At 42.5% G+C, this 25,637-nt stretch overlaps 1 protein-coding gene across 9 annotated transcripts in view; it reads right to left on the reverse strand.

Annotated features, from left to right (window-relative positions):
• Positions 1-25,637, reverse strand: part of NUBPL (nucleotide binding protein like) — a 245,569-nt gene that overhangs the window by 167,217 nt on the left and 52,715 nt on the right. For 6 of the 9 annotated variants that reach the window (XR_004974816.1, XM_036353572.1, XM_036353562.1 and 3 more), the window contains one exon: positions 19,612-19,702. The exons of the other annotated variants lie outside the window; for them this stretch is intronic. Coding sequence is in view for 4 of the 6 variants with exons in the window: in XM_036353572.1 (XP_036209465.1) it covers positions 19,612-19,702 (91 nt within the window). In the remaining 2 variants the exon portion in view is untranslated. Of the gene's footprint in view, positions 1-19,611; positions 19,703-25,637 lie in introns of those variants that run through there. 9 annotated transcript variants of the gene reach the window in all.

Raw genomic sequence — 25,637 nt, forward strand, 5'->3', positions numbered from 1 at the left:
ATTTGGTAAATATTGGAAAATATAACCTACACTGACAGCAGCTGTTTAGGACCCTCAATAATATTTAAGTGCAGAAAAGGCTCCAGAGACCAAAAAGTTGGAGAATGACTATACCATATCATGCTAAAAAGAGAAACACTCAGAAGAGGTTGAAGATGAGTAGACTAAGCAGATTTATCATCTAAATTAGGAATCCTCGCCCAACTAGAGTGGCTCACTTAGTTGAGTATTGTCCTGTGCACCAAAAGTTTGCCCATTCGATTCCTGGTCAGGGCACATACTTGGGTTGCAAGGTTTATTCCTGCTTAGGACACATATGCAAGACAAACCAATCTCTCTCTCTCTCTCTCTCTCTCTCTCTCTCTCTCTCTCTCTCTCTCTCTCTCTCTAAGCATGTCCCTGGGTGAGGATTTAAAAAAATAATAATAATAATAATATAACCACATTTAAACACAAATAAATAAATAAATTTTAAATTTAAAAAAGAGACAGAAAATAAATTAGGAACCCTGAAAACATTCAAATTTGTGGGAAAAAGTGTCACTTTACTTCTGATCAAGCCTAGGTTTATGGTGGATGAGTGTGGTTTGTTTTGGAGGAAAGGGATAAAAAGAAGAAAATCCAGCTCTAGGACAAACTGAGATTCTCCAAACAACTCCCTACTCTCCACAGTCCTCAGTTACAACTACAATCTCCAGTCTCTGCCTGGGATTACAAAGCCAAGGTGGATAGAGAGAAAAGAGGAGGGTTACAGAGATGAGACAAGCCTCAGGCACATTCTAAAGAAAGGTAAAGGGCTATTTTGGGGTGGAGGTAGTAGATAGTGATAGGTTATATAGTGTTTTATAAATAAAACATCCCACATATGTATTTTGTTCATGACAATGTGTCCATTTTTAACATCAAAATAGATAAGCATAATCTTTTCATTAATTTTTTTTTTTTAATATGCCCAAAACCCCTGCTCTTTTTTGTGCCCTGTGGTTGGAAGCCTTATCAGGGTCTAGGGTTGGTTGGATTACATCACAGAAAGATTAGAAAATCCTCAATTGCCATGGTCCTTTGTTCATACCTTCCCATGGTACTTACTGTGCTGAGATTTTCCATCTCTTCCACTGGAATGTGAGCTCCTCAAGAGCAGAGTTTACATCTTACCCATCTTTTCATCCTGTAGCAAAGCACAGTACCACTACAGACATGCTCAATAAATGATTCCCAAATGACTGATTTCTCAAAGGCCAGATATAATATACTTTATAACACATATTTCTTCAAGAAGCATAACACACATTGTATACAGTGTCTTCAAAAGAGTAGTTTCATAAATTGAAAACCTGGACATACTGTTAAATCTAAAATACAATTTTCAATTCTTATCTTATTTAGCCACTCTGAAAATGTTGACCACTTTCCCCTAAATCTCCCTCGTGGCTTCCAGGATACAATTTTTTTCTTGTCTTCTTTCTATTTCTCTGGTCACCCCTTCTCACTCTTTATCTGATCATCTTAGGTTATTTTGCAAACTCCATCCTCAGTCCTAAATCTGACTCCCTTTAACATTCATTTGTGTTACATGATCTAAAACAGGATTTCTCAGCCTCAGAACTGATATTTTGGACCAGATAATAATTTGTTGTAGAGGGATGTCTTGTGCGTTGTAAGATATTTAGCAGCATCCCTGGTGTCTACCCAGTAGATACCCCATGTGACAATCAAAAATGTCTCTAGTCATAACCTAATATCTCCAGGAGGCAATATCAATCCTAGTTGAGTATCACTGATCTAAATGAACTTCACTATCACCTATACATATACTGCTAACTCCCAAATCTGTATCTTTAGCCCATAGCGCTCTCCTGAATTCTCGATACATTCCAATTAACTCTTGACTAACTCTCTGGACATGAAATTCAACATAAACTTTAGCTCATCACTGTTTTTCTTAAAATTTTTCCTATCTGATCCATCTTGATGAATGACACAACTATCTACACAGTCATTCAATCCAGAAATCCAGGAGCCATCCTAGAGACCTTTTTCCCCATTCATATTCAATGCATTATTAAACCCTATTCATTCAATATCTTTAATATCTCTCAATTAGTCCCTTAGCCTTCATTTCTAATTGCTACAGACTTAAATCAGGCCTTAACACATCTCTCCTGGATCACTGTAGCAGCATCCTAACTGGCCCTACTTCCCATCTGGTTCTATTACCTTTCCTCCACAATTTGCCAAAGTGATCTTTCAAGAATGCAAAACTTATAGTGTCACTCCCCTCCCCAAATTCCATGACAGCTTCTCATAGCCTTTGAATTACACTTCAGCTCCCCAAACAAGCACAAGATGGCATTTATGACAGGACACTCACCTACCTTCCTGGCCCTACTCTTACTCTTGTAACTCATCCACACAGACTCTTCAGTTCTGCCATGCCAAACCACTAGCATTCTGCAAGCTTTCAACACATGATATTCCCTCTGCCTAGACTGTCCTCTTCTTACAACAAACTCCTGGCTCATCATTTTTCAAAACTTGGCTCAAAAAATCACCTCCTCCAAGAAGCCTTCTCCAAGCTCCCAGCTGGATTAGAGTCAACATCTCTGGGTTCACGAAGAACCACACTTATACTTCTATTACAGAATTTACTTATGCTTATGATCATCAACTGGTGTTCTTACTATACGCTCCCAAGAGCAGAGATCAAATCTCATCTGAGTCTGTTGAAATGCACCATGAAGCTCTGAGTGAAGCTCTTCTTGGGGACAATATGGCTTCAATGTCAAGAACATGTCAAAGATGTTTGTTGTGGCAATGTGGCTGCTGACAGCAAAAATGACCCACCAATGAAAAAAAGAAGAAAAAAATGACCCACCAATGGAAGCAGCTGGCTTCATAGCTCAGGTGATTATATTGAACCATCCGGCCAAATCAGTGCTGGATGTGTACCTGTGCTGGATTGTCACCCAACTCATAACTGCTGGCAAATTTGCTAAGCTGAAGGAAAAAATTGTCATCCTGAGAAAAAGCTGCAAGATAACCCAAAGTTTTTAAAATCTTGTGATGCTTCCATTGTTGATAGGGTTTATGGCAAGCCAATGTGTGTTGAGAGCTTCTCTGACTATCCTCTCCTGGGCTGTTTTGTTGTTCCTGACTTGAGACCAACAGCTGCTGTGGGTGTCATCAGAAAAGTGGTCAAGAAGGCAGGTGGAGCTGGCAGTCACCCAGCCTGCCCAGAAAGTTCAGGAGACTAAGTGAATATTATCCCCTGTACCTGCCATCCCAGTCTGACTCAGGGTGGAAGAGCGGTCTCAGAACTGTTTGTCTCAATCAGCCATGTAACTTTAATAGTAAAAGACAAGTTAATGATTACATTGCAGCAGAAAACCTTCAGAATCTGGAAAGGAGGATGTTTTGTGAATCCTTTGGGTTTTGTGTGTGTGTCAGTTTTTAATTTATTATTTTTAAATTAATACTTGTTAATGGAGACAACTAGACCAAAAATCTGTCACAGAATTCTGAGACCCATTAAAATAAAGTTTAATGAGGAAAAAAAAAAAATCTTCCTTGATCTGATAGCCAAGAAGCAAGTATTTCTTAAGTCTACTAACTACATAAAAGATACTTAATGTTTGCTAAATAAATGGAAATAATATCTCCTTCAACATTTCACTTTTGATACAACTACTAATTTTAAAACAAAATTTAAGAAGGCATCATTTAGCCCTAGCCGGTTTGGCTCTGTGGGTAGAGCATCGACCTGTGGACTGAAAGGTCCTGGGTTTAATTCCAGTCAAGGGCACATGCCTGGGTTTGGGCTCTACCCCTATAGGATATCCCTAGTAGGTGTTGTGCAGGAGGCAGCCAATCAATAATCCTCTCTCATCACTGATGTTTCTATCTCTCTCTCCCTCTCCCTTCCTCTCTGAAATCAATAAAAAAAAAATTTTTAATGCATCATTTAACAGCAACCTTTTTTTTTGTTAAACCTGTATTAGCTAGTTAAGTTGCAAGCAGAGAAATTTTTTTAAAGATGCTTTACTTGAATGTGTGTGTGTGTGTGTGTGTGTGTCCTTTATCAGCCACAGAATCTGTGATAAACATTTATTTTTTACGAGCCCCAAATGTTTTTCCAATGACCATGGCGCCTATTAATATATCCAAACTGAATTCCGGTCCTCCTGATAACTAAGACATATCTCAATTTTTAGTTACTATTCTTGCCCAAATCTGACAATAAGAACATTCTTACTTATTGTCAGGCTTCTGGGTCAAGTGTTCAATATTCAGTATCAAATTATGCAGTTACTTGTTTGAAATAAAGTGGCTTACAGATGGATCCGTCTTTATCTTATACTAGAGGCCCACCGCACAAATTAGTGCATGGGTACGGGTCCCTAGGCCTGGCCTGTGGTGAGGGCCATCTTCCCCAGCTGCCCACAGCTCGCCCCGCCACCCACCCCCAGTTCCCTGTTCGCCATCAGGCAATCGGAGCCTGCCAGCTAGGGGGAGGAACCAAAAGGTCAGCCATTCCGCCCGTTCCCTGGCCCTGCCCCCCACCCTGGTTCCCCATTTGCCATTGGGCGACTGGAGCCTGCTGGCCAGGGGAAAGGGACCAAGAGGTGGTCAGTGAGCCTCATAGTGCTGGCCATCTGAGGCTTGCCTGCACTTTGGGCCGCCCCTGGGTGGCTCGGGGGCTGAGGGGACTGGGGGACTCCAGAGGCAGGCACACGGAGCACCTGCTGCCCCGGTGGGGCTGATGGAACTGGGCGCTGCCATCTTGTGGCTGTGGGCGCCGTGATCTTTGAGGGTGGGGCAGGCAATTTGCATATTCCCTCCTTATTGGCTATGGGTGCTGCCATCTTAGAGGGCAGAGCAGTCAATTAGCATATTCCCTCCTTATTGGCTGTGGGCGCCACCATCTTTGCAACAGTGTGAGGGTCAATTAGCATATTACCCTTTTATTATATAGGATTATTATATAGGATAACTATCAGTTAAAACTTAGACCTTAGAGTCCCATTCTTAAAACTGACCAGCATTACATGACCCCCATAAACCTCAATCATAAGGAAGCCAAATTTTTAGATCTAGACTTTGATGCTCAGCTTTCCATGTCCATGTATCAAGAGCCTCACTCCTCTCTTATTTCAGCCACCACTGCGACAACCAGCTCCATATAAGCTCTGCCCAATGTCACAGAGGAGCTACCTGGCCATGCCTCACTTCAGGCCTATATGCTGTGTGCTTCTCGCCTCCCACCCCAAAACTTTCATATTGACGCCAAAGTACGGACGCCCCCAGACTCCATAGGACTCTGCCAGGAATCACTCGTACAGAACTTGGAGTTAATACTTCCTGAGGTGAGCCTTTGTCCAGTGGATAAGCCTTCCCCTTTTCTCCCAGATAGGCTGTTCTGAGATTGAGTTTATCTAGACCCATGCAGTCAAGCAATCTGTCACATTTAGCACAGACAGCTTGACAACACATTCTCATACTGGCTCTCCTTCCATTTCTCCTTTCTCAGTCCAGTTCTGCACTCCCTAATACACTAATTAGTAGAGCGAAGAGCACTGCTTTCTCAGAAATCCAGCTGAAGACATTCTATCACTTCAAAAAAGTATGTGGTCTGTATATTGCAAGGGAAGTCCCAAAACCCATTAAAATGCAAGCTGCTGTTTCTGCTTTTTTTCCCTTAATTGAAAGACCTCAGAGACAGCAGACCAAAATCAAAACCCTACTGCCACTGCTTCCTCACAAACTACTTCTCCGAACCCATTACAAATACCAATTTCCAGAATAAATGGTTTCAAATAAGATCTTCCTATTAGCATCCATGTACTATTTTAGCTTGGCAATGAGAATGGCCTAAGGAAAGAATGATGAGTATGCTGAGCTACTAATTCTTCTATTTGTCCAGGTTGTTGATAGTCCCAGAGCTGTAATTTTCCTCCATGGCTCAGATTCAGACCCTACAAGACTCTACCTGTTATAAGGAAGCAGAGCAATGCTCAACATTTCAAAGCTACAATATGAAGCGAGACTAGCACAGTCCCACCATATTGAAATGTAAGCAATCATTTCACTTTATATAACACTAGAGGCCAGGTTCACGAATTCGTGCATGGGTGGGGTACCTCGCGGTGGGCTGTGGAGATCAGGTCCCAGCTTACGCACCCAGGCTCGCAGCCCCAGCTCAGGCCCCCAGGCTCACAGTACCCTGCCTCGGCCTGGTACCACCCCCTCATCTGCTCTCCATCCCATCTGCGGGGTGATCAATCAGGGCCTGACCGCTGCCCGGCTCCCTCAGCACCTGGGAGCTGGGCGGTGGGCCCTCCCCCCGCCACCACTGGTCGCTGTCTGCAGGGCAATCAGCAGGGCAATCGGGGGCGCGCCCACACCCACCTTGGCCTGGTGCCGCCAGTTCACCTGCTCTACCATACTGCCACGGTCCTGCTCCCGTCGGGGCCCATCGGGGCTGGCCGTGCCTCCACTGCCGCCCACTGCCAGCGCCGCGTCACTGACTCCCACCATGTTTCATGCCGCCCCCTGGTGGTCAGCATACGTCATGCTGAGTGGTCAAACTCCTGGTCTCCCAATTGAACAACCGCCCAAGGAGACAATTTGCATATTAGGCTTTTATTATCTACACTAATAAAAGAGAAAAATGGTAATTGGCGTACGACGCTACCCTTTTCATTGGCTAATCAGGGCTATATGCAAATTAACTGCCAACTAAGATGGCAGTTAACTGCCAACAAAGATGTAGGCACAATGCAGGGAGGCAAAAGGGAAAGCAGGAAGAAGCCCCCTGCCACTGACAGTGATCGGAAACCCAGGGGGGAGCTAAGATATAGGGGGCCGCCCCCCCCCCCAGCCGCCTTTGCCCTGCCCCCCAGCCATGATCGGAGAATCAGGCGCCTTTGCCGCCCTGGCCAGTGATAGCAGGAAGTAGGGGTGGAACCAGCGATGGGAGCTGGGCACAGTCGAAGCTGGCAGTCCCGGGAGCTAGGGGTCCCTTGCCTGGGCCTAAAGAAGAGCCCACGATCGTGGGGCCGCTGCAGCTGCGGGTCCCCGCTGCCCGAGCAGGACGCCTCAGCCAGAGGCGTCCTGCAGGGGCAGGGGTGAAGCCCGCGCGATCGCGGCGCCCCCCGCTGCCACTGCAGGTCCCCGCTGCCCGGGCCGGACGCCTAGGCCAGAGGCGTTAGGCCTGGGCAGGGGCGGAGCCTGCAACCGCGGGGAGCTGGGGGTCCCCTGCCCAGGCCTAATGCTTCGGCCAGAGGCGTTAGGCCTGGGCAGGGGCAGAGCGGGAGATCACAGGGAGCTGGGAGTCCCCTGTCCATGCCTAATGTCTCGGCCAGAGGCGTTAGGCCTGGGCAGGGGTGGAGCCTGCAACCGCGGGGAGCTGGGGGTCCCCTGCCCAGGCCTGACACCTCTGCCGGAAGCCTCAGGCCTGGTCAAGGGGCCGATCCGGTGATTGGTGATCGGAGGGTGATGAGGGTCAACTCCTCTGGCCGAGGCATCAGGCCTGGGTGGGGGGCGGAGCCGGGGATTGGGGGGGATATGATGGTCCCCTTGCCCAGGCCTGAAGCCCGGGTCAGAGGCGTCAGGCTTGGGCGGGGGGTGGAGCAAGCGATCAGAGGGAGATGGGGGTCCCCTGCCCAGGCATGATTCCTGGACCAGAGGCCTCAGGCCTGGGCGGGGGTCAGAGCCAGTGATCAGGGGGAGATGGGGGTCCCCTGTCCAAGCCTGACACCTCTGGCGGAGGCGTCAGGCCTGGGCAAGGGGCCGATCAGGCAATCGGAGGGCAAGGGGCAGAGCCAGCAATCAGAGGGGTCTGGGGGTCCCCTGCCCAGGCCTGACGCCTGGGCCAGAGGCATCAGGCCTGGGCTGGGGGCAGAACCAGTGATGGGGGGAAATGAGGGTCCCCTGCCCAGGCCTGACACCTCTGTCAGAGGCGTCAGGCCTGAGCAAGGGGCTGATCCTGCAATTGGAGGGTGATGGGGGTCAATGCCTGAGGGCTCCCAGTATGTGAGAGGGGGCAGGCTGGGCTGAGGGACACTCCGCCCCCCCCCCCACCAAGTGCACGAATTTTGTGCACCGGGCCCCTCGTATAGGATAATTCTCAAAAGTCAAATCACTAGCTATATAAAGGTTTTCTTTTTTTCCTAAAAAATGGAAAAAAGTAAAAAATGAAAAAAGAAGTATAAGGCAGCCACTCAGATATATCACCATAATTAACTGCTGAAATGTCTTAAAACTTTATTATTCATAAAAATGTGTATATTATGTTTGCAAATTAAGTTACTCATATATCCAAAGCAGAAAATAAAGTAAGCATCTAACGTAAAAGAAACTTAGCAGGAAGCTTATTCGTTATTCCACTAGGTTTACTGCATATCCACTACATACCAAGCATTAGCAAGACAAACCAAGTAAGATAGCCTCTGCTCTGTGGCTACTGTATTGTTTAACAGGGGAGGTAGAAAAAAATACAACTGATAACACAAAAACTCTATCCTTATAATTGCAATAAGGAGTCAGAAGAGATGTCATGGAAGAAGAAACATTAAAACTAAGACCTGATGAGTATAAATTAGTTGTGGGGAAGGGGTGGAAGACAGTAGAGGTGGAAGACATTTCAAACAGAGAGAATAAAATATGTGAGGATCCTGAGACAGCACAGAGCTGTCATTTTTGGCATTTTTTGAGAAACAGAGTCCACAGGTGTTCACTGAGCAACAAGGCAAACTTGTTGGAATTTAGGCGGTTAGAATTAAATAGAAGAAGACCAGATCAATCATACAGAGCTCTATAACATTGGTAATGTTACAAATAATAATACTGGTAGGAATAACATTATGAATTTTAAATAACAAATTATATCACTTATCATGATATGAAAATACAATTTTAGGATATAATTCGTAACAATTTGTAGGTTAGTAAAGTTTCCAAACTGAAAATTAGAGAAGGCTTATAGCTAAGCTTACTACGTCTCCCAATGAAACCACTATTCTATTTTCTCTCAGTTTGGTAATGATTGCTCTTTTAAAGAACAGTTGATTCACTGGGTCAATACCATAGATAATACTGAAGAAACCCTGTATTGTTATGTCCAGCACTAGTAAATTGCTAGAGCAAATTTACCCAATCCTTTTTTTTCCAAATATTTTTCATTGTGGTAAGATATACAAACATAAAATTTACCATCTTAATTATTTTTAAATGTATAACTCAGAGGTATTAAATACATTCAAAATGGTATCCAACTATCACCACCATCCACCTCTATAACTTTTTTCATTTTGTAAAACTGAAACTCCACACCTATTAAACAATAATTCCCCATTTCTCCCTCCTCCCAGTTCCCATCAAGCACCATTCTATTTTCTGTGTCTGTGAAGCTAACTACTCTAAGTACTTCATATAAGAGGAATTATACAGTATTTCTCTTGTTGTGACTAGCTTATTTCACTTAGCAAAATGTCCTCTTGGTTCATCCATGTTGCAGGATATGTCAGAATTTCCTTTTCAAAGCTGAATAATATTATATTGTATGTATATGCCACATTTCCTTATCTATTCATATATTCATGGACATTTAAGTAGCTTCCACATTATAGCTACAGTGAACAATGCTGCTACGAACATGGGTGTACAAAATCTATCAAATCTTGATGAAAATTATGTCATTTCAATCCATCACCTATATGGACTCATACCAAATATACAAAATCTAGAGCAGAAGTCCAGAAGAAAGTGAAAGAGATGCCTTATTTCATTGGGTGTTTTTTTTCTGGGGGTCCAGGGATTAGCATGTCTAATTTTCCTCTCTCTAGTTAGCCTCACCAATTCTAGATCAGCAAAACTCTCCATGCCTCATAATATACATATACATACTAGTAGTGTTATTATTAATGCCATCGTGCCTTTTCCTATAGGGTTCCTAATTCATAGATGAATATTCCCCACTTCCATTTTCAAAACTCATTTGACACATTGCTTTCACCAAACTACTTTCCTTTTTAAATGGCTTACTTTCTGTTAAACTTTTTTTTTTTTTAAAGGCAGCATATGGTTTGCTGCCTCAAAAGGTTTCTAAAGTACCTAGTGAATTTATTAAAGTAACTATGAATCAACAATGAGATATATTCTAAAAAGCAAGACTTTTGCAGGGCACATAAATAAAAACAGAGCATTACAAATATAATTACAAGCTAATCCTCCCACTATCTAACAACAGTAAGTTCTTTTATTTTTCTCATCTGAGAGAAGATACTGAAAATGTGTTGATAATTTTGAAAAACACTGAAAATCATCAAAAGTTTAGGAAATAAGAAGGGGGAGAAGTATGATTACTTGATTTTTTAACCAGGGGCGACTGTAAAAGAAAAATGTGAAGTACAAATAGCCTTAACAGATGGACCCATTACAAATGTGCTATAACTACTAATCTACACATCTGAAGGCTAGCCCTCTGACATAGTCAAATGTGAAAGAGGTATAGGAGAATATCAGTCTTGTCTTGTGGCAGATGCTAATCATAAACACAATGGTCTGACATATATACAGATATACCTAGTCAACACTATTTGATGCCACCCTGTGAAAGAAAACCAAAATTAACAGAGTAGCTACTAAGATGCATTTAGTTGTTCAGTGATTAAATAAGGCATCCTTCAATGATTTCAATTGCTGCAGTCCCTGGCTAAGGATGGTTTGCAGCAGAGCAAGTAAAACTCCAAAAAACAGCTGGCTATTCTTCAGCTCAGGACTGTCAAAGGAAAAGGGTTTTACCGCACTAACATATATTGAGTTTAGGTCTATTCAATGACCTATGCAAGAAACAATGAACCAAGTAGAGAGATGGACGGACTTTTGTTTTGATAAATGAGGGTGATGGGACTCTTCACAGAACGTAGACCTTATCTCTGAGGTATTTCAAAGATAAAAGCACCTAAAGCCCGAGCAAACCAAAACAACTTTCTGAGATTCCTTCAACCCATCAGTATATTAGGAATATCACCTGTCTTAATATTCTAGGTATAAAAGCGGTTATAAAAGTAATTCAGGAAAGCAGCAAAGAAAAAGTCATTCCTGTAACACGATTATGGAATTCATCCAAGAACCTTTCCCAGAGATAATCAGAGGAACTGTAGCATCAGATGAAACCCAAGGGTCCACAGGACAATGACAAGAAGAAGCAAATTATAAATGAGAAGCTCTGAGAGTTCCACTGCATTAAAATTTAATCATCCATCTCAACAACTTCAGTAACACCCCTAATTCTAATCCCTGGGGGGGGAAAAAACAGCAAGATGACTTCAGAAATAAGTAGAGTTCACTATCATTCTTTATGCATTTAAATTACTTTTAAGAAATCTTAGTTGCTTCTTTGCAGTTCTTACTGGAGCTGAGTGCTATTATTAAAGGTCAATTGCCCAAGCTGATTTTCCACAATTTCTCTGTCTCATAAGCCCACACACAATTCCTAAACATGAAAAATGCTTAATGCCTTAAGACAGATAGAGCAGAATATTGTCATGAGTTCAAATTTTCTATCCCCCAACAACAGAAAAAATAAATGGGTCCTACTCAAAAAAAGTCTCACATTTAATCATTAATAAGTTCAATGTCATCTATAATAATAAAAGCATAATATGCTAATTAGACCAGGCGTCCTTCCAGAGGAAGCTGGGGCTGCGCAAGGGAAGCCCAGGTCCCGGGTGACAGAGGGAAGCCGGTGCCAGCAGCCAAGGAAGGAAGGCCTACTCTTGCACGAATTTTGTGCATTGGGCCTCTAGTCTTCAATAAAATTACTTGACATTTCAATTTTAGTAACCTTTCTCCTCAGGCCTTAAAATTTCCCCACTCTATTAGGTAAGTACATTAAAAGACATTCTTTATTAAAACAAAGTAGTAATGAATTCACAAGTATTCTTGTTAAAATGATTTATCATCACAAAACTGTGAAAGAAAGCAGCTATTTCTACCAATAAAAATCATTTTGGAAAGCTTAGTAAAAATCCTTAACATGGTCACAAAAAAGAATATTTACATTAGTGAAATGCAGCAACACATCTTTTTGTGTAATTACCACTTATTCACTTGCACTTTCAGTTGAAAACCTTTCCACTCAATAATTTCTGGGGCTATAATTTGCCCATACTATAATATGAAATTTGAATATCATGTTATTTGGAAAGTTAAAAAAGACAAGTAATGGTATTCGTTCTTTTGTTCTTTTTTTTAAAAAGTTACATTCTTGCTTAGATGATAGTTTTCCCAACTGCATGCACATGGATTTTATTCTAATCTCCATTGATTTCCCAAAGCAACTGGTCATTTGCAGTCATTATGATGTCAACCTGTTGAGGTTTTTATATAATATGCTTTCTACAAACTGGCTAGATTTTCCATCCCCATAATTTTGTATAAAAACATATACAAATTGTACAGTTGGCATAACTCAGTGGTTGAGCATCGACCTATGAACTAGGAGGCCTCAGTTCGATTCCCAGTAAGGGCAGCTCGATCCCTGATGTGAGTCCTGCAGGGGGCAGCAGATCAATGACTCTCTCTCGATCATTGATGTTTTTCTTTCTCTCTCTCTCTCTCTCTCTCTCTCTCTCTCTCTCTCTCTCTCTCTCTCTCTCTCTCTCCTTCTCACTTCCTCTCTGAAATAAATAAAAATTTAAAACTTAGAAGAAAAGAATCCACATTCCTTTAAGTCAGGAGTGAGGAACGTCTGGCCCACAGGTCATATAAGGTCCGTGAAATCATTTGGTCTGACTCTGCCAAGGCATTAGGGGTGAGTTAATTAAATGTTTGACCAAATACAGAAGGCTAATTTTTAAGTTGATAATTGTGTATGGCCTGCGAATGATGTTATAAATATCCAAATGACCCTTGGTAGAAAAAAGATTTCCCACCCCTGCTTTAATTGAATGCCTTAATAGTTCAGTTTGTTTCTTGGGGGACTTAAAATCAGCTTGTCAACACACAAAGTATTCTTTTTAAGCTTTTCAGATTTCCAGTAGCTCATCTATACCAGAAAGCTTATGTAATGGCAGCCAATTTGCAAACATCAAATTTAAGATTACAGCTTCAGTAAAACAGAAAGAGAGAAATTAAAGCTCACTTCAAGTACTTATGTTGGCAGAGACCGAACTTAATACTTAAGAAAAGACTGACACCAAGGGCTCCATTTTGCCATAACTCATGTGCTGTATGTACCAGTTTTCACATTACTTTAATCAAGAAACAGACATAATGAGTCTATCACTTAAGGTATGCAAATTCATTACTATTTCTTTGGAAAAGTTTGACATCTTGGCTCATGTCACATATTTTCAAACTAAGTATGAATTCCACTAAAAGGACAAAGAACAAAGAAACTAGAATAGCTTAGCTTTAGTAAATATATATGTTCATGAAATAAGAAAACAACTAAGTGGGTCTTATAATATACAACTGCTAGGGTCAATTTTGTAATCACTAGATCTTCAAGTTTCCTTTAAATGTGAAGAAGAATCCTTACTCTACCCAAAGCAATCTACAGATTCAATGCAATCCCCATTAAAATACCTACGGCATATTTTACAGACCTAAAACAAACTCCCCCAAAATTCATATGGAATAAAAAAAGACCCTGAATAGCTGCAGGAATCCTAAGAAAGAAGAACAAAGTAGGAGAGATCTCAATACCAGATATCAAGCTATATTACAAAGCCACTGTTCTCAAAACTGCCTCATACTAGCAAAAACAGACATATTGACCAATGGAACAGAACAGAGAACCCAGAAATCAACCCAAGCCATTATGCTCAATTAATATTTGACAAAGGAGGCAACAGCATACAATGTAGTCGAGACAGTCTCTTCAATAAATGGTGTTGGGAAAATTGAACAGATACATACAAAAAAATGAAACCAGACCACCAACTTACACCATACACAAAAATAAACTCAAAATGGATAAAGGGCTTAAACATAAGACAGGAAACCATAAAAATCTTAGAGGAATCCACAGGCAGCAAAATATCAGACATATTTTTGAGTTTCCTCAAAAAAATTAAAAATGGGACTCCCATTTGACCCAGTAATCCCACTTTTAGAAATATATCCCCAAAATCAGAATGGATATATGCACCCCTATGTTCATAGCAACACAATTTATAATAGCTAAGATTTGGAAACAGCCTAAGTGCCCATCAGCAGATGAATGGATTGAAAAACTGTGGTACATCTACGCTGTACCACAGTGTAGTAAAATACTACACTGTGGTAAAAAAGGAACTCTTGAGAAACTAAGATGGCGGCATAGGGAAACACCGAAATTGCTGCCTCCTACAACAACTTCAAAACACAATAAAAAGACAAAACGGACATCATCCAGAACTTACAGGAAGGCTGGCGGAGTGGAAATTCTACAACTAGAAGGAAAGAGAAAAGCACATTGAGGGTCAGGAGCTGCGGAAGTAAAGTGCAAAGGTACGGAGGCTCGAGAGTGCTCGGAAAGGGGCTGGTACCTGAGGACACAGCTGTCTTTTTGAATTGGGAGGGATTCACAAGCTCCCGACTGCTCTGAACTCCGGTTCCGGGAAGTCTCTGGGGACCCAGGACTCATACGGGGAGAAACTGGGCTGTCTGGCAGCGGGCAGAACTCGGAACTCGAGGGCGGCTTTCCCTCAGAGATGCTTGCAGCAATTAAATTATCAGGACACTGAGACGCACGCAGCCCCTTAGGGCAGGGCTGAGAATCTGCCATAGTTCCTTGCTCCACCCTTTGATTCCCTGAGACCCCGACCCACCCAGGCTGCGGCAGAGGCTTTTGCATATGAATGCCCTGGCCCTTTGCAACCTGAAAATTATCTAACAAACTGCAGCTGGGCCACAGACCCAGAACTTCCAAGAGAAGGCCCAAGGCCCCACAGCAGCTTGCATTGCTTCAGAGCTGGGCCTCATCAGGGCACCTCCAAACTCCAAAAAAGGAAGGGGAATCTGCAGTTCTCTTCGTAGCTCCTGCTGGGTAACCTCCAAGAGCCAGTGTACCCAGTGGTCAGAGGGGGACCATCCGGATTACAACTCCTCAGATCCATAAGGGACACACCCAGGGAGCGGATTCAGTGAGCACCAAAGCCCCACTGAAGCAAGTCTTGCCCCAGAAGGGTGTCTTCAGCACAGAAGTTCTCCCACTGCAGACACAGCCGATTCTCACTGTCAATTGGCCTGGAGGTCAACTCCTCCCAGTGATCCTACAACAATCAAGGCATAACTACAACAAGACTGTGCACAAAGCCCACAAGGGGGTGCACCAAGAGTGTCCACTTCAGGTAACGGGGGAGGCTGAGCCACTGGGCCCTACAGGACACCTAGCACACAGAATCACTCTACCAACACAGAGAAGCATAAAAAATGCGGAGACAAAGAAACAGGTCACAAATGACAGAAATGGAGGAAAGCAAACGACTGGATATAGAGTTCAAAACCACGCTTATAAGGTTTTTCAAGAATTTTATGGAAACCGCCGATAAATTTAGTGAGACCCTCAAGAAATCTAGTGAGACCCTCGAGGATATGAAAAAGGACCAACTAGAAATTAAGCATACACTGACTGAAATAAAGAATAATATACAGAGATCCAACAGCAGACAAGAGGATCCCAAGAATCAAGTCAAAGATTTGAAATACAAAGAAACAAAAAATACCCAACCAAAAAAGAAAAAAGATTCCAAAAATATGAAGATACTGTAAGGAGCCTCTGGGACAACTTCAAGCGTACCAACATCAGAATTATAGGGATACCAGAAGAAGAGAGAGAGCAAGATATTGAAAACCTATTTGAAGAAATAATGACAGAAAACTTCCCCTACCTGGTGAAAGAAATAGACTTACAAGTCCAGGAAGCACAGAGAACCCCAAACAAAAGGAACCCAAAGAGGACCACACCAAGACACATCATAATTAAAATGCCAAGAGCAAAAGACAAAGAGAGAATCTTAAAAGCAGCAAGAGAAAGAAAGTCAGTTACCTACAAGGGAATACCCATACGACTATCAGCTGATTTCTCAACAGAAACCATGCAGGCCAGAAGAGAGTGGCAAGAAATATTCAAAGTGATGAATAGCAAGAACCTACAAAGCTATCATTCAGAATAGAAGGTCAGATAAAGAGCTTCACAGATAAGAAAAAGCTAAAGGAGTTCATTACCACCAAACCAGCATTATATGAAATGCTGAAAGGTATTCTTTAAGAAGAGGAAGAAGAAAAAGGAACTCTTACCATTTGCCACAGCATGGATGGAACTGGAGAGCGGATAAATATCACATGATCTCACTCATTTGTGGAATATAATGAACAACATAAACTGATGAACAAGAACTGATCCAGAGATGGAGAGGCATTGATTGGACTGTCGGGCCTTGGAGGGAAGGTAGGGGAGGGTGGGGGTAAGGGGGAAAGATCAACCAAAGGACTTATATGCAAGCATATAGGCCTAACCAATGGACACGGACAAAGGGGGGGGGCGGTGAGGGCATGAGCCAGGGGGGGGTAGGGGGTAACGTGGGGATAAGGACACATATGTAATATCTTAATCAATAAAAAATATATTTAAAAAAAAAAAAGGAACTCTTACCATTCACAACAGCATGGATGGACATGGAGAGCATTATGCTAAGCAAAATAAGCCAGGAGAAAGATAAATATCACATGATCTCACTCATTTGTAGAATATAATGAACAACAGAAACTGATGAACAAAAATAGAGACAGAAAAGCATCTAACAGACCATCAAACCTCAGAGGGAAGGCAGGGGAAGATGGGTAGAGGGTGGGGGGTAAGAGTTCAACCAAAGGACTTGTATGCATGCAGATAAGCAAAACCAATAAATACAGACAATAGGGAGGTGAGGACACGTGCTGGGGGGAGGGGGGTGGGAGTGGTTGGGGAGAGGTCAATGGGAGAAAAAGAAGACATATGGAATACTTTAATCAATAAAGAATAAATTTTAAAAAAAGAAGAATCCTTATTGTCTTATAATTATCCATAATTTAACATTGTAATTGACTCCAACAACTAAAAATCAAATAAAAGCATCTTGAATAGTAGACAATGTCTATAACTTTGAATGAGGAGAAAAAAAAACACATGGAAATACTCTTTAGTAAATACAGTAATTTTGTTCTAGATCCATGGAAAATAAAAAGCCCAATAAAAGAAACAAAAAAGGTATTCAATTTTATATTCATTATAATTAGAAATAAAATTTAATAAACTAATTTCACTTAAAACCATTTTTCAAGAAAAATTATTAGTTATTCCAATTTTTCATTTTTGATTATAGCATTTCTTGTTCTTAAAGCTTTATATTTGATAGCAGTATAAGAAAATGTAATCACAAAAATAGTAAATATTAAAGATTTACTCAAAAAAATTACTCTGTCCTATTGATGGCACTGATGACTAATGTTTTGAGTGGGGTTTTTTTAAAAACACTTTAAGACAAATATGATAAAAATCTGATTAGAGAAAATAATTTTCATCTCTTCTAACACAAATATATTATACTAGAGGCCTGTTGCATGAAGAGATTCATGCAATACGCCTTCCCCTCCCTTGGCTGCTGGCACTGGTTTGCCTCTGGCACCCAGGACCCAGGCCTTTGCTCTGGCCATGCTCCAGCTGGAGCCAGCGCCGGAGCTGTCAGGCTTCGCTGCTCCGGCCCCGGGGCCATCAGGCTTCACTCTGCCGCTTGGAGCCTACATATGCAAATTATCTACCATCTTTGTTGGGTTAATTTGCATACTCTCCTGATTGGCTGGTTAGTGTAACAAAGGTACAGTCAATTTACATGTTTGTCTATTATTAGGTAAGATACTTTCTATTCAAATATTCCCATATATCCACACATCTGCCTATATAATAAAGAGGTAATATGCAAATTAACCCTCATGCCCTCACAAAATGGCTGCCTATGACCAGGCCGGCAGAGGGGTTAGTGAAGGACGACCAAATGACTGAACAGCAGTCTGCATGGGGCGACCAGGCCAGCAGGGGGGTTAGTGAGGGACGACCAAATGACTGAACAGCAGACTGCATGGGGCGACCAGGCCAACAAGGGTGGGGGGAAAGATGGGGGTGACTAGGCCAGCAGAGGGGCAATAAGAGGCGACCAGGCTGGAGGGGGGGCCAGTTAGGGGCGACCAGGCCGGTGGGGAGGGAGGGGCAGGTAGGGGCAGCCAGACTGGCAGATGGGGCATGAAGGGATGACCAGGCCAGCAAGGGGAGCAGTTAAGGGCAATCAGGCCGGCAGGGGGAGCAGTTAGGGGCGATCAGGCCAGCACGCAGAGGCAGTTAGGGGTAACCAGGCAGGCAGGCAGGTGAGCGATTAGGAGCCAGCTGTCCAGGATTGTGAGAGGGATATCCGACTGCCGGTTTAGCCCTGATCCCCAAGATTGGGCCGAAACCGGCAGTCGGACATCCCCCAAGGGGTCCCAGATTGGAGAGGATGCAGGCTGGGTTGAGGGAACCACCTCCCTCTCCCCCCCCTCCCCGTTCCATGTACGAATTTCGTGCCCTGGGCCTCCAGTTTAATATAAAGAGACAATAGTGATGAGCTAACTTTTGATCACTTATTATGTGCCACATACTGTTAAATGCATTATACTTACAGCAATTTTGTAACTGAGTGATTACTCACAGCAATTGTTAACCCTATTTTATATATGGGGAGGGTAGGCAAGGGTTAAGGCACAAAGAGGCTAAACAATTCACCCAAAAGGATATATGCATCCCTATGTTCATAGCAGCACAATTTACAATAGCTGAGATTTGGAATCAGCCTAAGTGTCCATCAGCAGATGAGTGGATTAGAAAACTGTGGTACATCTACACAATGGAATACTATGCTGCTGTAAAAAGGAAGGAACTCCTACCATTTGCAACAGCATGGATGGAACTGGAGAGCATTATGCTAAGTGAAATAAGCCAGTCAGAGAAAGATAAATATCACATGATCTCACTCATTTGTGGATTATAATGAACAACATAAACCGATGAACAAAAACAGATGTAGAAACAGAGAAGCATTGATCAGATGCTTAAAACTCAGAGGGAAGGTAGGGGATGTTGGGAGTGAGGGGGAGAGATCAACCAAAGGACTTGTATGCATGCATATAAGCATAAGCGATGGATGTGGACAACAGGGGCTGAGGGTGAGGGCAGAATTGGGGGTATGAGGGGACATTGGGGGGATAAGGACATGTTTGTAATATCTTAATCAGTAAAGGGGGAAAAAATGTTTGCCTTAGAAATGTTATGGAAAAGACTTATAATAAAAAATTTTAAAAAAAGAAAGAAAACAAAACCCATCAAAAAAAAACCACAAAAAACAATTCACCCAAACCTTCAAACCTACACAGTAAGTGACAGAGGTGGAATTCAAACCCAGGCAGCCTAGCTCCATATCTGATTTCAGAATTACTATACTACACTGAGTGTACATAGTACATAGTAAAATGCCTGACTTTAATTTAGTACACAGCAGGTACTAAATATAAATAAAAGTGTAACTATTACCACACTATTTATCTCTTTTTACTTACTCTGTGATAATTCTGGATTTCCTTTCAGATTCATCATCTTTGGAATTGATGGGCCATATACATCTACATCTAACAAACCAATCTCCTTTGACTGTAAGAAAACAGAATTTATCATTATTCCCATTCTTCATCAATGATAAAGCACATAACAGTAAATCTAACTATAGAAAGGCAATTTACAAAATATTCCAAATTCATGACCTGAATTTCAAAGCAACAGTAAGGTAAAAGAGTATAAATTGCTTCAAATAAATACATTTTGTTGGCTTACTGGAGAACTCATCAGAGAAATCCACTGCATAGCTCACATTTCCCATAGAGTCTCAAACAGACTGAGACTTTCTGATCTAAGAATTTAACAAATTACATGCACACAATGTTAAAGGAATTTAAATGGCCAACAATACCCCAGGAAAGATATAGCATTAACTTTTTGGAAAGGCCATCTAACACACCAAAGAATACAAAAATTACAAAAGAAATCACAGAAACATGATCATAATTAAAGCAAGTGAGAAATTCTGATGCAGATCTGGCATGGAAATGCTAAAGAGGATAGTGGTAGGCATAATACAAAGACACAGGTGTAAGTCACAGTTAAACACTCAAGGTCTTCTGGAGAGTCATAAACAACTAAAACTGTTTTCTTTGATGACCCATCCAGCTGCCTAAGGGTAGAATATCCTAATTGTTCTCTTCACTTGCTGCCAGCTAATCAGCAGCTTAGCCAAAGAAAGGAAAACAAAATTCACTATTCCTAAATATGCCTTTTTTTCTTCTCCCCACTCCTTTCTCCTTTGATAAATTAAATCAATCTATTACTGGTTTTTCTCATGGACTAGCAAACTATATGCCTTTGAGTTATGTTTCAACAAGACTTACATTCTCCTCACTCTCTCCCTGTATCTCTCTTAACTTCTCAAGTAGAAATTTTTTTAATTAAATAATCCTCATCTTCCATATTATCTGGCTATTTCCAGGCACAAATTCACTTTTTAAATCTTACTGTCTGGTTCCTATAAATACACAAAATAAAGTACATTCAACATTTATAACCCTAACTTTATACTGACTCAAATGCAGTTCTAAGAAAACCATTCAATGTCCCTGTGTGACTCACAGACTAAAAGACTAGGAATTAATATCTACCTCTACCAAAATCTCAGCTTCTTATAAAATAAACTAGAGGCCCAGTGCATGAAATGCGTACACTGTAAGGGGGATGGGGGGTGTCCCTCAGCCCGGCCTGCTCCCTCTCACAGTCTAGAGCCCTGTGATCCATTGCCCCGCAGAGGGAGGCCCCACCCACCTGCAGCAGCACCACCAGTCAGGTAGCCTGGGCCTCCCTCTTTGGGGCGATAGATCGTGTCCCACAGAGGGAGGCCCTGCCCACCCGCCACAGCCCAGCAGTCGGTGGCCTGGGCCTCCCTCTTTGGGGCAATTGTGGAGCCCCCTGATTGATCACCCCGCCGGCCAGTGGCCTGGGCCTCCCTCTGCAGGGCAATCATGGGGCAATGGCGGGGCCCCCAACTAATCGCATTGCACCTGCCTTGGCTGGCCTGGCACCAGTGCGTGTCATAGCGTGGTCTTCCGGATGGCTGTTTGGCCATTCAGTCAATTTGCCTATTATGCTTTTATTATTATAGATGCGACAACAGGAAGGACACTTACCTTTAATAGAATGGTAGAATATAAAATTTAAGTAAAATAACAGCTTTTTAAGTTTATGTTTTCATGAAACAAGAAAACAACTAAGAGGTGTTTGCAATATAAGACTGGTAGGCTCAATTTTATCATCACTAGATCTTCAAATTTCTTTCAAAACATTAGGAATAATCTATCCTATCTTCTAGAAGAAAACCATGCCTGACTAAATTGAACCCTTAGGCATCATGGTTCAGGGCAAAACTGAAGAGCTACCCTAAAATTTGCTGTAGTAGAAGTAAATTTTAAATATACATAGATGGCTGCTAATAAGAATAGAGGGTGGTGAAGGAGATTACAAGATTTTAAGGTTCCTCTGCTTCCTAGAGAATGGAACTAAGAATAAGGGAAGAACCAAGATGGCGGCATAGGTTAACGCCGGAGTTTGCTGCCTTGAACAACTACTTCAGAAGTGAAACCAAAAAACGGAAGGGACATCACCCAGAACCACAGGAACGCTGGCTGAGTGGAAGTCCTACAACTAGGAGGAAAGAGAAACCCATACGGACACTCAGAGGAGGCGGAGTGCTGAAGTCAAATTCTGAGGTGCGGAGCGGGCTGGCGGCGGAGGGCGCGGTTGGCGTTTTCAATCGGGAGGGAGTCGCAGACTCTGAGCTCCAGATCCTGGCGAGTCTTTAGGGACCCAGACTCAAACGGGAGAAGCGGGACTGTCTGGCTTCGGTCAGAGCGAGTGCAGCTTTCTCTCCGAGGTTTGCAGCGGGTGCTGGGACTCAGAGAGGCAGAGCCCCTGGGGACAGGACTGAGAGCCGCCATAACTGCTCTCTCCGGCCCACCCTGTTGATCCTGTTCGACCTGCCCCGCCCAAGCCCTGCACTGAGGCATTTGCCGGATAGCCTCAGGCAAACGCCAGATTAGCACCTCCCTAGAGGACAGAAGTTCTCTCACTGCTGACACAGCTGATTCTCATAGCCACTTGGCCTGGAGGTCAAACCCTCCCTGGAATTAGCTACAACAATCAAGATTTAACTATAAGACTGTGAACAAAGACCACTAGGGGGTGCACCAAGGAAGCATAACAAAATGCGGAGACAAAGAAACAGGACAAAATTGTCAATGGAAGATATAGAGTTCAGAACCACACTTTTAAGGTCTCTCAAGAACTGTTTAGAAGCCGCCGATAAACTTAATGAGATCTACAAGAAAACTAATGAGACCCTCGATCTTATATTGGGGAACCAACTAGAAATTAAGCATACACAGACTGAAATAACGAATATTATACAGACTCCCGACAGCAGACCAGAGGAGCGCAAGAATCAAGTCAATGATTTGAAATGCGAGGAAGCAAAAAACACCCAACCGGAAAAGCAAAATGAAAAAAGAATCCAAAAATGCGAGGATACTGTAAGGAGCCTCTGGGACAGCTTCAAGCGTACCAACATCAGAATTATAGGGGTGCCAGAAGATGAGAGAGAGCAAGATATTGAAAACCTATTTGAAGAAATAATGACAGAAAACTTCCCCCACCTGGTGAAAGAAATGGACTTACAGGTCCAAGAAGCGCGGAGAACCCCAAACAAAAGGAATCCAAAGAGTCCCACACCAAGACACATCATAATTAAAATGCCAAGAACAAAAGATAAAGAGAGAATCTTAAAAACAGCAAGAGAAAGAAATTCAGTTACCTACAAGGGAATACCCATACGACTGTCAGCTGATTTCTCAACAGAAACTTTGCAGGCCAGAAGGGAGTGGCAAGAAATATTCAAAGTGATGAATACCAAGAACCTACAACCAAGATTACTTTATCCAACAAAGCTATCACTCAGAATTGAAGGTCAGATAAAGAGCTTTACAGATAAGGAAAAGCTAAAGGAGTTCATCACCACCAAACCAGGATTATATGAAATGCTGAAAGGTATCCTTTAAGAAGAGGAAGAGGAAGAAAAAGGTAAAGATACAAATTATGAACAACAAATATGCATCTATCAACAAGTGAATCTAAGAATCAAGTGAATAAATAATCTGATGAACAGAATGAACTGGTGATTATAATAGAATCAGGGACATAGAAAGGGAATGGACTGACTATTCCTGGGGGGGAAAGGGGTGTGGGAGATGCGGGAAGAGACTGGACAAAAATCGTGCACCTATGGATGAGGACAGTGGGTGGGGAGTGAGGGCGGAGGGTGGGGCGGGAACTGGGAGGAGGGGAGTTATGGGGGGGAAAAAAAGGAACAAATGTAATAATCTGAACAATAAAGATTTAATGAAAAAAAAAAAGAAAAAAAAAAAAGAATATGGGAGATTCTTCTATGTTAGGTCCTCTGCATACTCCCCCTACAGTAGCTACCCAGTGACCTTAACTTAATAGCAATGCTTACATACATCAAAAAGGAAAGAGAGGAGCCCTGGCTGGGTGGCTCAGCTTGTTGGAGCATTATACTGCACAGCAAAAGGTTGTGGGGTCTATTCCGGTCAGGACACCTAACTAGGTTACAGGTTCAATCACCTGTGCGGACATGTACAGGAGACAACTGATCGAAGTTTCTCTCTTACATCAATGTTTCTCTCTCATTCTCCCCCCTTTCTCTCTCTCTCTCTCTCTCTCTCTCTCTCTCTCTCTCTCTCTAAAAAAAAAAAAAAATTAAAAAAACGTATTCTCAGGTAAAGATTAAAAAAAAGAAAGATAGAAGAAGTTATGAAGACCAGGAGGAAGAGAGGAAAGAGAAGACAAAGAAAGACAGGGGTAAAGGCAGGGAAGGAGGAAGGAAGAAAAACATGGAGGAAAGTTAATAAGCAATGTTATATTAAAATCCTGGATAAACTAGGCCATTATAGTCAGCTCTGTGTAAAATCAGAATCTCTAAAAACATGCCATCCTAAATCACCCAAATAAACACTTAGACTTCCCTGATTACATCTCCCCATTGCTTGAATTCTCTCTGGATGCCTAAGAACTTTACATTTCTCATTAATTTCTCATAGGTGGTATTATACCTACTTATGGATAAAAAAGCTGGGCACTAACAACCTAAAATGAATTTTTTTAAAAAAACTATTCTTACTTAGAATGGAGCACATGGGAAACAACACAAAAATACTAACCTCATAAATCTCCACCAGAACTTTAACATCATCTGACTACAAAAGACTTAAGAGATAGAGCAGGAGTCAGCACTTTTCCCTAAAAGAATAAATAATAGTAAATATTTTAGGCTTTGTGGATCATTTGATCCACAACTACTCAACACTATCATTATTCCAACACAACAGCCATAGGTAAAATGTAAATTAATGAGCATAGCTGTATTCAAATAAAATGTTACATACAGGCAAGATTTGATCCATAGGTCATAGTTTGCTGACATTAATTTAGAGAATACTTTCTCATGACCCAGTTATTGAATCACTCAACAATGTAATTTTGGTAGAGAGAGACAAGAGCAGGAAGAAATGGAGATCTCTTGGTTTCAGAGAAGCTATCTCAGTAAAAATTTACCTTCTCATCCTTAATTGGCTAGTTTTTAAGAATAATAGAGACCCGGGAGAACCAAGATGGTGGCATAAGGTATAAACCTGTGCATGCTGCCTCCCACAACAACACTGAAATTACAACTATAAGACAAAACAGCTATCATCCAGAACCACGGGAAAGCTGACCGAGTGGAAGTTCTACAACTAGAAGGAAAGAAAGAAGCACAATGAGACCAGGTAGGAGGTGCAGAGACACCAAGAACAGAGGTACGAAGGCGCCCGCGAGGCGGCTGCACCTAGGTGCGAGATTTTTTTCAATCGGAAGGGGATACAAGCTCTCGAACGCACTGAGCTCGTTGAAGGCGAGATTCTGAGGTCCCAGACTCCTACGGGGAGAAACTGGACTGTCTCGCAGCTGTTTGGAAAGCGAGGGGGGCTTTCTCACAGAGCTGCTTGCAGGGATCATTGTTGCTGTGGGGGCGTAGGACTGCAGAGACGCAGAGTCCGGGAGATGCCAGGAGTTGCAGACATGCTGAGGACAGTCGCTCCGCCCTGGTGATTCTCTGAGACCCCGCCCCACTCAATTTACATCCTCTCCCAAGCTGTGCTCAGCAGTGCAAAGGAATCACCTCGGCTTTTGCAGCCTAATCTAACTGCGGCTGGGTTAGAGAGCTCCAAAATTTCCAAATTCCAAACAAAGAGGAGAAATCTGCTGATATCACTGTAGCTCCTGCTGGGTGGACTCACACAGTGGTTGACTTGGAGATCCAGGAGCCAGGGTACCCCTCGTCAGATACCAGATTTCAACTCCTCACATCCATAAGGGACACACTCAAGAGGCAGACTCAGTGAGCACCAAAGCCGCACTGAAGCAAGTCCTGCCC

The sequence above is a fragment of the Myotis myotis genome, unplaced genomic scaffold (assembly GCF_014108235.1).
Source record: "Myotis myotis isolate mMyoMyo1 unplaced genomic scaffold, mMyoMyo1.p scaffold_m19_p_1, whole genome shotgun sequence".
Lineage (NCBI taxonomy): Eukaryota > Metazoa > Chordata > Mammalia > Chiroptera > Vespertilionidae > Myotis > Myotis myotis.